Source organism: Gossypium arboreum, chromosome 4, assembly GCF_025698485.1.
Source record: "Gossypium arboreum isolate Shixiya-1 chromosome 4, ASM2569848v2, whole genome shotgun sequence".
Taxonomy (NCBI): Eukaryota; Viridiplantae; Streptophyta; class Magnoliopsida; order Malvales; family Malvaceae; genus Gossypium; species Gossypium arboreum.
In genome coordinates, this window is record NC_069073.1 from 6,212,801 (window position 1) to 6,230,063 (window position 17,263).

The window sequence follows — 17,263 nt, forward strand, 5'->3', positions numbered from 1 at the left end:
ACATAATAACAATATTTAGATTGATTAGCAAGAAAACTTTTGCATTAACAAAGTATGAAATAGGAAATATTTAGTATTCATAAAATAAGGGGTCTTTTTATGTATAGAAAAAAATACTGAAAAAGGGAGTGAAATTCAGCTGCATTGCACGTGACTCGTGAGGTTTCTGATGCACAAAAACACATGAAACCCATATGATGTGAGTAATTCTAGACTTTAGATTTGACAACACAAAGTTGAAGATCACATGATTTATAATTATCACATTCATCCTTTACTTTGCCTTAATCTCCTATTTTCACCTTTATTAATTTCCTAATTACAAATGCTCCATTAATTGTGTTTATTATATTATTTTCATATCTATAACATATCATCTTTATTCATATTTAGTATGTTTTTCCTTTTTAAAAAAATTAACCAAAATATACATTTCTTTTGGTTTATAAAATATATATATAAACTCAAGGAATAGTAATTAAAATATGGATTATTGTTTATATATAATGGCTGATAAATAAGCAAGCGAAGAAGATCGTATTCAAATTGTTCAATTTGAGAAAGAAAAATTAAATCGACTTGAAAGAAGAAAATAAATAGATTTAAGAAAACAAATAAAAATAAATAAAATAATGAATTTAAGAATAAAAATAAATATTCAAAATAATAACTAAATAAAGAAAATATAGAATAAAAAGTGAAAGATGGATCTAATCAACCCAACAAATTCAATTAATGGCTCTAATCAACTTTTTAAAAAATCGAGAAAAAATTGCTTCTAAAAATCACAAGAAAGCAATCTTGCAAAAAAAAATTCCAAAATTTGGAATAAATAAATAGTAAAACCTAATAAATACAATAAAAATTAAACTTAAAAATCAAAGCCAATAGTATTTGAACATGAATTAAAAACTCGAAACTCATAATTTTTATAATAATCTCGTTCAGAAATTTTTTTACGCATTTTTACTAAAATAGTTATAACTTGAGCTCTCAAACTCGAAATCGAGTGATTCAAAGTGTGTTTTGAAGCTAAGAAATAGATCTTTATGAAGACATCTTAACCCAGAAATGCTTGGATCTCATCAAAAAAGTCGTCACAAGTTGATTGATTGCTTTTCTAAACTTGAAAATTGACAGCTTCGGTGATTGAAATTTAATAAATTTCACCACACTCGCACATGTATCAATGGTAGTGAGATTGAAAACATGATAGTCAATATCAATAGATGGTTAGAATGAGTGAAAATGGATTTCTTCTCCAAAATTTTGAACCAAGTTTAAATCTTAGTCTTAAACTGTAAAACGAATGAAAACACCGTGATTATATTAAAACAAAAAAAAGGTAGCCAATTTTGTTCCCGTACAGACTTGAATGCTCTTTTTGGTAGTAAATCGAAACAATAAACTCTAGGTTTTTTTTCGAAGCAATTCCAATTGGTATCAGCTGTACTAGTGCTTACCAGTTGATTTTGCCCATATTGGTTGTGTGAAAAATAAAATAGAATAAAATAAATAAAAATAAAGAACACATAAATTTTACGTGGAAACCCTTTCGGGAAAAAAACCACGGGCAGAGGAGAAGAAAATTCACTATGTCGAAAAATTTTTACTCAAATACAAGAGGAATAGACTATGTCTATTTATAGGCTTGCAAAGCCATATTCTAGTAGGATTGCAACACCTTATCCTAATCAATATAAAATAGATGGAGTTTAATAAGGTTTAAAACCTTATTCTAAAATAAAATAAAAGAAGTCTAGTTCTATATGGATTTTACTTTTATTTTATTTTCCATCGTATTTTATTTAAATAAGAATTTGGGTCACTTAATTCTAACAATCTCCACCTTGACACAAATTCTCAATGAACAAGTTCTTCATCGCGAACTTTCAATAAACAAGTTCTTCACCTCTTCCAAAAACCCTTAAGGGTTTAACTTCAACAATGAACACCAACCAAGTCTAAGCAATGCTCAAACTTGGTTATAGGAAGTGACTTAGTCATCATATCTGCAGGATTTTCATGAGTGCTAATTTTGCTAACAACAATATCACCACGAGCAATAATATCACGAACAAAATGATACCGAATATCAATGTGTTTTGTTCTCTCATGAAACATTTGATCTTTTGTAAGAAAGATGGCACTGACTGTCACCCTTTGCAACAAGCCTTGCTTTATATCCGGGTTCTTCAACTCCTGAGTCCCTTCTTTCTTTTAAACACCCATTTACAACGAATGACCTTTTTACCTTTAGGAAGTTTTACAAGATCCCATGTTCTTTTTGTGGAGTGATTCCATCTCCTCTTGCATAGCAAACATCCACTTTTCTCGAGTCTTCACACTAATCGCCTCGAATAATTAAATGGCTCTTGATTCGCATCTATATCTTCACCACATTTAAAGCATAAGCAACTAGATCAACCTCGGCATACTTCTTTGGAGGTTTAATTTCTCTTCTTGTCCTGTTTTTGGCGATAGAGTATTGCGGTGAAGAAGCAACTCTATTCTCAATTTTTGTCTTGGCTTGAGGAGTTGATTCGTATTAATCGATGCTCCACCGCTTTTGGTTTTCTTTATTGGAAGAGTCTTTAAGAGATAAGTTAGGTAGCATAGCAGTTTCATCAAAACAACATCTCTGCTAATCACAACTTTTCTATTTTCAGGACACCATAACTTATAGCCTTTTACACCACTTTATAACCAAGAAAACGCATTTAATGGATCTTGGTTCCAATTTTCCATTATCAACATGAGCATACGCAGGACACCCAAAAATCTTTAAATCGAATAATTAGCGGGATTACCGGACCATACCTCTTGTGGAGTCTTTTCTCAATGGCAGCGGATGGAGATCGGTTGATCAAAAACATGCGAGAGAGGTCGCTACGCCCAAAATGACTTGGTAAGTTGGCATTTGACAACATACATCGAACCTTCTCCATGATCGTTCGTTCATTCGTTCGCAACGCCGCTTTTGTTGTGGAGTATGACGAATCGTCTTGTGTCTCATGATCCTTCCGACTTGCACAATCTATTAAACTCATCGAGCGAACTCTAAGCCATTGTGCACGGAGATATTTTATCTGCTTTTCCCGCCTTTTTCAATCATAATTTTCCAAGACTTAAATGTGGAAAACACATCGCTTCGCTTTCGTGAAGAACGCCCAAACTTTTCGGAAAAATCATCAATAAAGGTTAGCATATAATTAGCTCCACCTCTCGAAGGCACTCTGGACGGCCCCACAGATCGAATGGATATACTCCAACGTTTCCTTCGTGTTATGGATTCCTCTAGTGAATCGAACTCTCTTTTGCTTCCCAAAACACAGTGCTCACGAAATTCGGTTTGCAAATTCCTTGCCCATTAAGAAGTCCTCTTTGCTTAATTCGCCATGTCATTCTCACTCATATGCCCTAGGCGCATATGCCAAAGTTTAGTAATATCATCATCGACAAGGAAGAGGAAGCGGCAATTGCATCACCGAGAATGATGAGAACCACCTCAAAACATATAACTTGGCAATCTTTCTTTGCCCTTTCATCACAACAAGGGCCCTTTGAAATCTTTAAAACCCCACTTTCATTTGTGTATCTGCCCTTTTGAATCAAGAGTGCTCAACGAAATTAAATTTCTTTTCAATTCGGAACATGCCGCACGTCACTAAGTGTTCGACAACTCCATCAAACATCTTAACTTTAATTGTTCCAACACTGCGATTTTACATGAAGCATTATTTCCCATCAAAACAACACCTTGAGATCTTTGTTTCATAAGTTGTAAACCAATCCCGATTGGGACTCATGTGGAAGGTGCAGCTGAATCAAGTATCCACTCCTCGCCACTTTAGAATCATTGATGAAGCAACTAGAAGTTCACCATCGTTGTAGTCTTCTACAACATCACTTCACCGAATTTTAATTTGTTTTCCTTTTGATTCGCACCTCCTTTTAATCTTATTTTGTAGCTTATAGCACTCAGATTTAATGTGCCCTTTCTTCTTGCGAAGTTGCAAGTTTTACCTCTGTTTGAAGATTTCGATCTACCCTTAGATTTACCACGAGGATTCCGTTCTGTGTTCTACCACGATCATCATCAACATTCGGTCTTGTCTCCCACGAACAATGAGACCCTCTCCACGAGAGTTGGGTTTAACCACAAGATGCTTCATCTTATCATACGAGGTTAAAGAATCATAAACCTCATCAACTGTGAGAGACTCGCGGCTATATAAAATCGTGTCTCTAAAGGTTGAATAAGGCAGGGCAACGAACAAAGTAGAATCAACCTAGATCTTCCTTATCATCTTGAACCTTCATGGCCTCCAAGTTTGAGAGAATTTCTTTAAACACCTTTGTTAAGTGTTCGTGTACTGACGCACCTTCCTCCAAACGATGAGCATAAAGACGCCGCTTCATATGCAACTTGCTTGTTAGAGTTTTCGATATACATATTTGTTCTAGCCTCTTCCATAATGCAGCGGCAGTTTTCTCTTTCATCACATCCTGCAAAATTTCGTTGGACAAATGCAGATGTAATTGTGTTAATGCCTTTCGATCCTTACGCTTCTTCTCTTCATCTGTTAATGTCGAAGGCATCTTATCTATCCTAGCAAGGCATCCTCTAGATCCATCGTGCAAGAAGCGCTTGCATCTTAATTTGCCACAACGCAAATCGGTGTTGCGATCCAACAGCGAAATTTCATACTTCAAAGACGCCATTACCGTGATCGAGATGAATAACCCGGAAGCTCTGATACCAATTTGTGAAAAATAAAATAGAATAAAATAAATAAAAATAAAGAACACATAAATTTTACGTGGAAACCCTTTCGGGAAAAAACCACGGGCAGAGGAGAAGAAAATTCACTATGTCGAAAAATTTTTACTCAAATACAAGAGGAATAGACTATGTCTATTTATAGGCTTGCAAAGCCATATTCTAGTAGGATTGCAACACCTTATCCTAATCAATATAAAATAGATGGAGTTTAATAAGGTTTAAAACCTTATTCTAAAATAAAATAAAAGAAGTCTAGTTCTATATGGATTTTACTTTTATTTTATTTTCCATCGTATTTTATTTAAATAAGAATTTGGGTCACTTAATTCTAACAAGTTGAAATATGGTGTAGGTACAAGAAAAATGAATTTTAAAATATAAAATATTATATATAATATTTATTATTTATTTTAAATTTATTGAATAATGAATTGTCATATGCATAGTATGAGATAATCTTATTATTTAATTCATGAAATATTTGTAAATATTTATTATATATATATATATGTATATATCAAATCTTTTTAAAAAATAATGATAAATTTGAAGCAATACATCAAAATAGATCGATACAAAATGTCCATTGATAAAGTATTTACTCCTTAATTAAAAAAAACCTAATTATGTCTTTTGAGTATAATTAAAATCTAAAAATTAAATAAATTAAACAGTTGTATTCTTTGTAATTGTGTTTATGAAAATTTTATTTTTAAATAAATTTAATAACATTTTAAGCTTTGAATTCTGTTTATAGAGTTTTTTTCCAACAATTTCATTATAAGTTTTGATATAATACTTAGCATTACTCATTCTACGCTTTAATATATTCAAATTCATGTCTCTTTGTATTGACAACAATGCTCATATCAATCGAGCTAAAGCTTAATCGACGCTTTTTAACTCAATTTATGAAATAAAATAATTATTTAAAAAATATTATCGAATTATTAGAAAATTAAAGAAAAGCTTGAGACTCATGAAATCTTGATAGTTCCGTTATCAAACATTAGAACAAAAGACAGAATTGTATGAAACTACAAAAGAAGAAGAAGAAGAAGACTGATTTCGTTAAATATTTAAGAATCTTAACCTAGAAGAGAAATGCAACTCATTATTATTATTATTACATTTCCCCCCTTTTTCTTTGTAATAATTCAATAATGTAAATGTGATAGAAGAAAAAGAGGAGATTTGGGGGAAAAAAAAGAGATTAGATTTAATTGAGACAAACTTTATGGAAAAAGTTATGCTTCAGATCAAAGTCTGTATTAACTTCCCCCATTAGGGGCTTTATTTTTTCCCTAAACCCATAATTATATACCCAATAGAAGTCACTTTTGTTTACTTAGGAAAACTAATAAAATATTAACACAAGATTAGGTATTCATGTTTGGTCCAATTTTGATTGACATTATTACCCCTATGAATCATTGCAAAAAAAAAAAATGATAAAAGTAGCATAGAGGTCCTTGTACTAAGACTCAAATTGTTTTTTGCTCCTCTCTATTAAAAAAATAGACAAATTAATTTCCATATGTTAAATCAAAGAAAAAAATGAATCTATTTGTACTGTTTAAAATAGGTGTGATTGATAAAATAACCAAATAGTAACACGTGGCATGCTACATGTACCTCATATAGAGATACAATGACCAATTTATAATAGTAGAAATTGATGAAATTTTTAACAAAATGACTAGTTTACTATTTAATTTAACGTACAAGGACTAATTTATCTATTTTTTTAATTGAGGGGACAAAATACAATATAACCCTAATACAGGGAACTTTCATGGTACTTTTATCAATTAATTTTTGAAACTTTTTTTGGGTCAATGATTTTTACTTAATAGTTGAATTAGTTAAATTTTAATAATATTTAAATATGAATAATATATATTAAACTTTATAATAAACATGAAATTGCATGAAGCATAAATAGTTTAAAAAGGTGAGTGATGTGATCTGTTTCTGTTTAATCATAGATTAATTGGGTTCTTACCAAATCTTAGTAAGATGTCTTAGTTGAATGGTTGAAGATAGTGACTCTTCCTTTAATTTAATCAACCATTTTAAAACATGAAATCAATAAGAATTAAATATGTAAATGCATATCCATTCATATTTATTACAAAAATAAAAAATTGATAGTATGAAATGTTTAAAGTGAATTTACTCGAGAATTTTTCTACTATTAAATAAATTAATTTAGTCTTTAAATTATTAAAAAGAATTAAATAAAGTTGAATTGGAGTAGCGTTATCACTTATTATTTAGCAGGGTTAGTATTTTCAAAGTTTTTATAATTTTATAAATGAAATCTTTTGTATGGAATTGATTTATAATTGAAAAAAATTCAAGATAATTTTTATATAATACGTGTTATCTCGTATTATAATTGGACTTATTTAATTCTTTTTACTAATATGACTAAATTAATCTATTTAATAATAGATGGACTAATTTGATTTAATATTTTAACCGATATCTTAACATCCATTATCATCTTTTTATGAGTGGAGGTTATATGTTGAGTCAAATCGTAATTTTTTTTTAAAATTCAAATCGGTCTCAATTCAATTCACTCAAACGTAATAAAATATTAAAATATAAATTTATATTAATATTTGTATAATTAAATTAAAAATAGAATTATCTTTAAAATTATTTAATTTGAATAAATCTCTATATAAATAAAAATTATAAAATTATTTTAAAGTACAGTGGAGTTGTCTATGGATGAGAGGGTTGAATCATACCTTCAAAGCCATTTTCATGAGAGATTAAGACATTATAACTCCTTGAAAATGAAATTTAAGAATTAATTCTTTCAATTGAAAATTAAATAATTTATTGGTTGAAAAATAATTTTAGACAAATTAAATAAGTAAACATCAAGGCAACCTTAGATTTTAGGTGCTGGATTTGGGTTTGACTTCTTTTTGTTGTTTTTTCTTTAAATCCTCAATTTCATGTCTTTAAAAAACCTTTTTTTTTATTCATGTCTTTATTTGAATATTACTTAAATATCATTTAGTTATTTAATTTTATCTTTTCTATGATAACATAAGAATAGAATAATTAAAAATCGAGTGATAAAAAATAAAATTAAACAGTTGAGTGATCATTATAATTTTTATAAATTAAGTAGTTAAAAAATACTAATAATTGAATAATTATTTATGTAATTTACTCTTAGAATTAAAATTAATTAGAACTTTTATAAAATAAATATTTTATGGAGTGAAATTAAATTCAAAACTTTTTGTTCATTAAATTAAATTCAAATTGTGTTGATATAAATTATCCATTGACACAGGATTGGATTGAATTTTTTATTATCCCAAAATATAAGTGCCCACTTCCATGAGTTCACCTCAATTTTGCTTTTCCTTCACTGTTTCCTTTCTTTTTTTCCTCTCTCTTTTTCTGTGGTTTCCTCCATTGCAAACTAAGCTTCCTTTCCAGCTTTCTTTGAGGTCCCTCTCTTCCCCTCAAACACCCAAGACCCACCAACCATTTTACCCACCCTTCTCCTTTTCTTTTCCCCCTTTTTTTTTTTTCATTATATATTTAGCCTTTTTCCCTCTTTATATATGTAATATATATGCATTTTTGGTTGAAGCTGAATTCTTTCTTTTTGCCCACTTGGAAGGCAAACAACAACAACAACTACAAAAGAAAGGGTCTCTACTTGTAAACTACTCTTTCCCTTTGCAACTGCAGCTTTACCCTTTTTCAGGCATTTGGGGGGGGGGGTTTGTTTTGTTTTGCATTGCCTTGACTTATCTTTTTTGCTCATTCGGATGCTAAAGTTTAAGGGTTTTGTTTTTTCTTTGCTTCTTTGACTGCTCAAGGAAGAAGATCGAGGTAAATGCTCTCTCTTTCTTTCTCTTTTTATATTACTTTATCTGTCTCTTACTTGGATCATAAGTGATTCTTTTGTTTTTTTTACAAGTTTATTCATTTTCAAGAGAAATGGAGTTGGTTTGGGTGTATTTAATCATGGAATATAAGTTTATTGTAAAATTTTAATTGGTCTGACTTGTTTATTGAATGATTTTTCTTGATTGTTTAAGTTCATAAAAAATGTGGGGTTTTTTTTCTTCTTTTCTTTTTTGTTTTTCACTCATGAACTTCATTAAATGAGGTATCAGATTCTCCTGTTATTATTATTATTTTTTTACTTTTCCTTTTCATCTTTTTCTGTTCTTTTCGGTGGGTGAAGATTAAGCCAAGAATCTTATGGGATTTATTTACTTTTTTCGGTCTTTAGATTTGAATGCAAGGATGGGTTTTATGAGAATGGATGAAATGTCAATCACATCTAGCTTGTTCTCCATAGCATTTCTCCAAAAATGAGTCTATGGATCTTTAAAAGGATTAAACATGTCAACTTTTTGATATTTCTGGTGTTATATGACATGTTCTGGCATGCAGGTAGGAATGTCTTAAGATTCTGATATTGTATAAAAGAGGCCGAATATAATTTTTGACTCTTAAAGCCCAGAAGATCAGAGATGTCATCTCAGGGTGCCTTAAATGCTGAGTTATCAAAGAAGACATCATTTTTGGGTCTAAAACTTTGGGTTTTGATTGGTATATCTGTTGGGGCATTTATAGTGTTGATTCTTGGTATTTTGTCTGTTTGGGTTACATTTCGGAGAAGATCCAGACGATCGGTAGACAAGTTCTCGCTTTCTCAGATACCAAATGTCTCAAAGGAAATCAAGGTTGACAAGGTTGGAGTTCAGAGATTCAATGATCAACCAGAAAGTTTATTCCTTTCTGTTAATGATAAATCCAATGATAAGAATTCTGAGAGAATGTTAGCTCATCTGGGGATGAGCAAATCGAGTGATCCTGATAATGCAAGTCAATGCAGCTCAATTTACCATCACGAGAGAGGTTTTAGTTCTCATTCAGGAGAAGAAGGGAGCTCCGGAACGGTTCGAAAGCAGTCTTCCTTGTCATATGGAGGACTAGTGACGGCCTCTCCCTTAGTTGGTCTGCCAGAAATTTCACATCTTGGGTGGGGTCACTGGTTTACTCTTAGGGATCTCGATCTTGCCACAAATCACTTCGCAGCAGAGAATGTGCTTGGAGAGGGTGGATATGGGGTGGTTTACAACGGTAGACTGATCAATGGAACTGAAGTAGCAGTTAAGAAAATTCTTAATAATCTGTAAGGATATATTTGAGACACTTTTTATTTTCTTTTAATACTTGGTTCTTAAAAAGGATGTTTTGTAATAAATTGCGCATTTGGATGTCTAGGGGACAGGCTGAAAAAGAATTTAGGGTGGAAGTGGAGGCCATTGGTCATGTTCGTCATAAGAATCTTGTGCGGCTTTTGGGTTATTGTATAGAAGGAGTTCACAGGTGAACTCAAATGTGTTTCATTGGTTTATTTGTCAATTTCTTGCAGATTCACTTTTAACCGTAATTGTTTATTAACATGTTAATGCAGGCTAGACTTTTGTCATCCTATCTGTCTTCATAGTTATTTGAGTATGATTAGCTGGAAATGAGGTTATAACTGTAATTAATGGTTGATTATCATAGGATGCTGGTATATGAATATGTGAATAATGGTAACTTGGAACAATGGCTACACGGGGCAATGCGCCAGCATGGGACCCTTACTTGGGAGGCTCGCATGAAGGTTATTATTGGTACTGCCAAGGCGTAAGTCACCATTCAAACTTGAAGCTTCTTGTTTTGTTTACTTTTTGTTAGTTAAAAATTGAAGTGTGACAAAAAGCTGGTGTTTCTGGTTGCAGACTTGCTTATTTGCATGAAGCAATAGAACCCAAAGTTGTTCACCGGGACATAAAATCAAGTAACATCTTGATTGATGATGATTTCAATGCCAAGGTTTCTGATTTTGGACTGGCCAAGCTCTTGGGTTCAGGAGAGAGTCATATCACAACTAGAGTTATGGGGACTTTTGGGTAACTCTTTTAAGTTCTTGTTCTCTCCAGCAATTATTTATTATTTTATTTGAATTGCAAGTATCTGCGGATTGAAAAATTTTGTATGTGACTTGCAGTTATGTGGCACCAGAATATGCTAACACTGGCTTGTTAAATGAGAAGAGTGATATTTACAGCTTCGGTGTTCTTCTGCTTGAAGCTGTCACTGGAAGAGACCCTGTTGACTATGGCAGACCAGCAAATGAGGTGATAATTAATACATGCTAACACTTTTTCCATCAAATTCTCATCTCTTGGCCCCCTCACTGTGTTCGATTGTATATCGCTAAGTTCTTCAAGAATTTCTCATAAGCAAACCATATGCCTACTGCAGGTTAACCTTGTTGAGTGGCTTAAGATGATGGTTGGAACAAGAAGAGCAGAGGAAGTTGTGGATCCGAATCTTGAAACTAGACCTGCCACACGTGCTCTTAAACGTGCCCTTTTGGTGGCACTTAGGTGTGTTGATCCTGATGCAAATAAGCGACCCAAAATGACTCAGGTTGTGCGAATGCTTGAAGCTGATGAATATCCATTTCGTGAGGTATAAGTTTCCTGTTTTTTGGAATTTAATGTTATTTTCATGTATATGCGGTGTGGTTTTTTTTTCATGAATTATTAATGTACTAGGTGTAGTGCATTTCTTTTGAATTACGGTTTACAAATTTCAGCATATTTGGTAGTGAGCCGGATACTCGGTATCTTTGATAGAGTATTTCATCCTTGCATCTCCTGCCATCCCTTCACTCTAAACGATTCACTGAGAAAAAGAAAAGACAGTGGGGAATCCTACTAGGCAGAAAACCTATCCCGAGTATGAGTTCGCGTGAATGTCTCCATGCTAGTTAATTTGTTTTAATTACTACGATATAAAGGCTTAGCACAAATTATGAAGTCCCTGAAGTATTTTTGATATTATTTGAATTTCTGATGCTCAAGGTTGTTGTCATGCTCTTACATGACATTCATTATGACCTAGTGTTTACCGCGCATCTATCTTGCGATACATACAATACTATTCTTTTGGCTTGTAAAACCCGAGTCCATCTATAAACCAGACAGTTAGTACTATAAAGTGCTTTCAATGTCTTAGCATTCTACTTCCTACCACTTGATTGTTGATGGTCGTTTACCGGAGCTTTTTTCTTGAGTTCTATTAGCCCTAAAATAACGGTATTTTGTAGTTTCTGAATCTCATTCTAGTTTGTTTTGCTTCTTGTAGCTCCTTGTACCATTCTCAACTTGGCCTTAAACTTATTTTCATTCATATATGGTTATGTTGTCCTACACTTGTGCTTGTTTTTGCATGATCATTGTACTCTACAAGCTCCGTTGACAAAACCCTGATATCATTCTTCTTCAATCTTATCATTCAGGACCGGAGGAACAGAAAGAGCCGAACAGCCAGCATGGAAATCGAATCATTGAAGGAACCAACGGACGCGGAGAGCAAGGCCGGGGAATCACAGAGCAGCGTAACCAAGACGACGCATGAGTAATAGGACTACTGACAAAAAAGCAATGACATGGTGAATAATTGGTGTAGTATTTAAAGCTTTTCAGCTACCCATTGATACATGTACATCTCAAAGTTTGTTTGTTTGTTGGAGAAATTTGGTGCATTGGAAGAGATGAATCTCTCTCAGCATGAAGAAAAAAAAGCAGGTTAGGGGTTTTGAATTACAGGCATGAGCATCATCAGCTGTTTTCTTGGGCAAATCAGAGGGATGAAAGGCAGCTTTCAAGCATATGAAAGGCTAACATCCAAAAAAGAAAAAAAAGAGAGATAAAATGGTTCTTGTTGTACAGGTGTGTCTCTGGGATTGGTGGGCTGTTTTTTATTATGCTACTATATAATATGATTATTATTTATTTTATTTATATTTTTCTTGTTTTCCCCCCTCTTGGGGATTCAATTAATGTTCTTTGGATGATAATGATCATTTTGATTTGCACTTTGTAATGATTGCATGTGTGGGTATTCAATCTTTCTTTTTCAGTCTTTGATTCATGATTTATTGTCGCCTCAGAGCTCACAGTAATCAGTTTCCTGTTTCAGATTTCATCATATGCTTTCCTTCTAAGCTGGCCTTCCCAGATCACAATCTCTACATGTATGCTATTAGTATAAAGTTGCAAATACAAGAGTAATCATATAATTATACATAAAAGAAGTAAGAATTAAGGTTTGAGAAGTAGAAAAGGAATGTTTGGTTGGTTGGTTACAGGTAAAATGTCATCTAAGTGTATATTTTACGTTTTAGATTAGTTGTCTGAATTTCCTGTTGTAAAGTGTAATAATAATGTTTGACTTGTAATGCGTGCCTTGTAACACTTTTTCTGTTGAGTGGTCTACCCGCCGTTTGCAGTTTCTAGAGGTTTAGGGGTATATTATTAATATATAAAGAAAATTTCATAAATAGATTTAGATGCTATGTATTTTTTTTTAGTGTAATCTATAAAAATAGTTATTTTTATTTGTTTCAGGTTATATTTTAGTTATTTATGTTTAAAATATTACGTTTTAGTTACTTATGTTACTATTTTGTTACGAAGTGATCACTCTCTTGTTAAGTTCTGTTATCTCTCTAATGGTAATCCTACGTGGCAGTCTAATTAGATTTTAGATATCAACTTAGATTTCTAAATGGGATGAAAATATATTTTAATTAAAAATTTAATTAATTAAAATTTTAAATCTAAATCTTAACTAAAAAATTATTCATATTCTTTTTAATTTTTCTTCGATCTCCTTTTTTCAATGTTTTTTTTATTTGACTGAAAAACTATTATTAAGATTAAAATAGTTAAAATCAAATTGACTGTTTCATAAAGATGGAGGTATGTCTTCTTTGCATTTCTCTATCTCTTTTATTCAATATTGAAAATAAAAGATTAAATTTTTTATTATTTAATGAAAACCTTAAATTAAAATTCTTGATATGAATATTAACAACTAAAAGAAGTTCAGATCAAAAAAAAGGGATACCCACAAAAGGATGTGAACAAACAAGCTGATTCAGATCAGAAAAAATCGGATTGAGAAACTAATTATTCAAAAACATGAAGAATTGGAAAATACAATGATTAGGAACAAAAACAATTACCACCTTCTTATTTGTCGACAACCACTTCATTTTAAGTTTTAGAACATAAATTTGTCAGTGAAGAAGACAAACCTGGACTCTTCATTGAATTCTCTTTTGTTTTTGTACGTGAATACAAAATTTTGATGATAATAGTTTTTTGAGTCAATTGAAAAAGAAAACTAAAAAAAGGGAGAGATGAATGGGTTTTTAACTAAGATTTAGGGTTTAAAATTTTTAATTAATTAAATTTATTTAATAAAAAATCTATTCACATCCCATTAGGAAATCCAATTTGGCACTTAAAATCTAGTTAGACTGCCACGTAAGATTACCGTTAGGGAGAAAACGAAACTTAAAGGAAGAGTGATCACTTTGTAACAAAATAATAACATAAGTGACTAAAATGTAACATTTCAAATATAAGTGACTAAAATGTAACTTGAAACAAACAAAAGTAATTATTTTTATAGTTTACCCCTTTTTTTTAATAAGGATATATATTATCATATTTTACACTACTTTTAGTTTTTCTATTTCATTCATTCATCTTAACTAAATTCAAGAAAAGAATCATAGAAATCTTTATATTAAGAGTTAGATTATATTTATCTCTTTTACTTAAAAAGTAGATAAATTAGTTAATATATATTAAATTAAAAAGTAAATTTGTTCTTTTGGTTAAAATTTCATCCATTTCTATTATTAAAAGTTGGTGTAGTTGGTAGAATAGCAGACAGCTTATATATGATGTGTCACGTGTACTTCATGTCTAATATAAATTGACTAATTTTTAATAATAGAAATGTATGAATTTTTTAACAGAAGGGTTAGTTTGCTTATTTTATCTAATGTACATGGACTAATTTGCCTATTATTTTTACTAGAGGCGGCAAAATGTAATGTGACTCATAATATAAAGGTATCTGTCGTAATTTTACCAAATAAACTCATATGGTAATACAATTTTTTTTTTTATAATTTTGATAAACATTTGTCTAATTGAACATAGAAAATTTAATGAAAAGGTTAAAAAAATAAGGATAATGCTCAATTTGGGCTTACATTGTGTAAAATAAAATAAAATAAAGAACACATAGATTTTTACGTGAAAACCCTTTCGGGAAAATACCACAGGCAGAGGAGAAGAAAAATTCACTATGTCGAATTCAAATTTTTTTACAAGAGGAATAGACTATATCTATTTATAGGCTTGTAAAGCCATATTCTAGTAAGACTGAAACTCCTTATTCTAATTAATATAAAATAGATGGAGTTTAATAAGGTATAAAAAACCTTATTCTAAAATAAAATAAAAGAAGTGTAATTCTATATGGATTCTTCTTTTATTTTATTTTACCACAGTATTTTATTTAAATAAGGATTTGGGTCACTTAATTCTAACAATCTCCACCTTGACACGAATTCTCAATGAACAAGTTCTTCATGGCGAACTCTCAACGAACAAGTTCTCCACCTCTTCCATAAAACCACTTAAGGGTTTAACTTTAACAATGAATACCAACCAAGTCTAAGCAATGCTCAAACTTGGTTATAGGAAGTGACTTAGTCATCATATCTGCAGGATTTTCATGAGTACTAATTTTGCTCACAACTATTGTAACGCCCCAATTTTCGGGAATTCTGTGAATGTTGGCATAGGTTTAATTATGTTAGTGGGCCTCTAGAAGGCCCAAGCTTAAGATAGAACCCGGCAATTTTAGTTAATTTTTGTTCCATAAGAAAAAGGGGGTGAAATTATGAAATAAAACCTATGTGAAAATGTTTGAAAATGCTATAGGCTAAATTGAAGTGGCCAAATAAATAGGAGTGCAAAATAGGAGGATTTGCATGACAAACCTCCCATTTTACATGAAGTGGCTAGCCATCATGTTGTTGTAGACAATATGAGCACTTGATATCCATAATTTATGGTACAAATTGATACAAATTGATAATGGGTTAGGTAAATGTTCCATGACAATGGATTAGGTAAATATTCCATGATAACGGGTTAGGTAAATGTTCCATGATAATGGTTTAGGTAAATGTTCCATGATGGGAATTTCATGTCTTTTGTATTAAAGAATTAAATGGATGAAATATGAAATTTTATTAAAAGAAAAAGGGGTGAAAAGAACAAAGTTTTGTCCATCTTTGTTCATCATAGCCTAAAGTTAGAGAAGAGAAAGGAGAGGAGAAAGCTCTTAAATGTTTGGTCACTTGGGGAAGAAAATTGAAGGTAAGTTCATGGTAGTTTGCTTCTATCTTGATGTTCATGAGTTCTTCTTGATTCTACCTTAACTCTTGAAGCATATTTTGGTTTTTGGTTGTATTGTGAGCATTTGGTCATGAATTAAAATGAAGGAAATGGTTGTTGTTTCATGTTCTTTTGATGAAAAATGGAAGATAGGTGAAGTTGAGCCAAACAAATGAACATGCATGTGCCTTAGATGCTAAAGGGAAAAATCGGCTAACATGTTGTGCTTTAAAATGATGAAATGGAGATTATACTTAAGTAAAATCATAGATATGTGATGATTAATTGGTGATATACATGTTTAAATAACATGCATGCAAGTTATGTGTGAAAGAGTGAATTTGGTAATAAATCTGCTTGGGACAGTAGCAGTAATGTGACTTTGGAAAATCACCATAAATTGTGGGAGATGAATTAGAAGCTGAATAAATTATGTAATTAAAGCTTGTTGAGTCTAGTTTCAAATGAAATAAATGAGAACATATTTTGAATTCTGTACAATGAGAAATTTGATTCGCAATGAAGAGTGGGCAGATTAGTCAAACAGTGAAACATGCAAAACTTTGAGAAAAATCTGGTATTGATTGGCCAAACCAAAAATTCTGAAAATTTTATGGATATAAGATATATGAGTCTATTTTCAGGGAAAATTAAGGGCACTTGATTTGGAGTTTCGTAGCTCTAGTTATAAATGATTTAGTGACTGTTGCTCAGGAAGACAGCTTGCAGTGAAATTATGAGTATGTGGTAAACATTGACAAAAATTTGTTAATGAGTTGTTTATTGATTTCTTATAAGCTTACTATAATCTGTAGGTGTGGTTGGCCGAATATTGTAAGGGGGTTAACACGTAGTTTGTATTTGAATAGTTAGATTAACGTGTTAGTAATGCAATTGTAGGCGGTTCGTGTGTGTAACTAACACCCTCTTTCTTAGTTTGGATCGGCAAAAGTCGAAAAGCCGAAATGCCGAAAACCGGTATTTTGTAGATTTACAGAAAAGTAATGCTCGTGAGGTAAATCGATTAATGTTTTGGTAAACTGCAAAATTTGGATTGCAAAGTGCATGATTTCTGTGCCCTCGATATTTTTGGGCTTAATGGGCCAACATTGGAATGATGGGCCAACGGGCCCAATTCGATAAGAACCCTTGG

The 17,263-nt window shown here is 31.5% G+C and overlaps 1 protein-coding gene across 1 annotated transcript; it reads left to right on the forward strand.

Annotated features, from left to right (window-relative positions):
• Positions 1 to 8,104: 8,104 nt before the first annotated feature.
• Positions 8,105 to 12,771, forward strand: LOC108460604 (probable receptor-like protein kinase At2g42960). Its single transcript, XM_017760164.2, has 8 exons — positions 8,105 to 8,659; positions 9,230 to 9,974; positions 10,067 to 10,171; positions 10,355 to 10,477; positions 10,573 to 10,743; positions 10,842 to 10,971; positions 11,099 to 11,308; positions 12,141 to 12,771. Exons 2-8 carry the CDS (start codon positions 9,310 to 9,312, stop codon positions 12,261 to 12,263), a joined length of 1,527 nt encoding a protein of 508 aa, XP_017615653.1. The 5' UTR covers positions 8,105 to 8,659; positions 9,230 to 9,309; the 3' UTR covers positions 12,264 to 12,771.
• Positions 12,772 to 17,263: the final 4,492 nt, after the last annotated feature.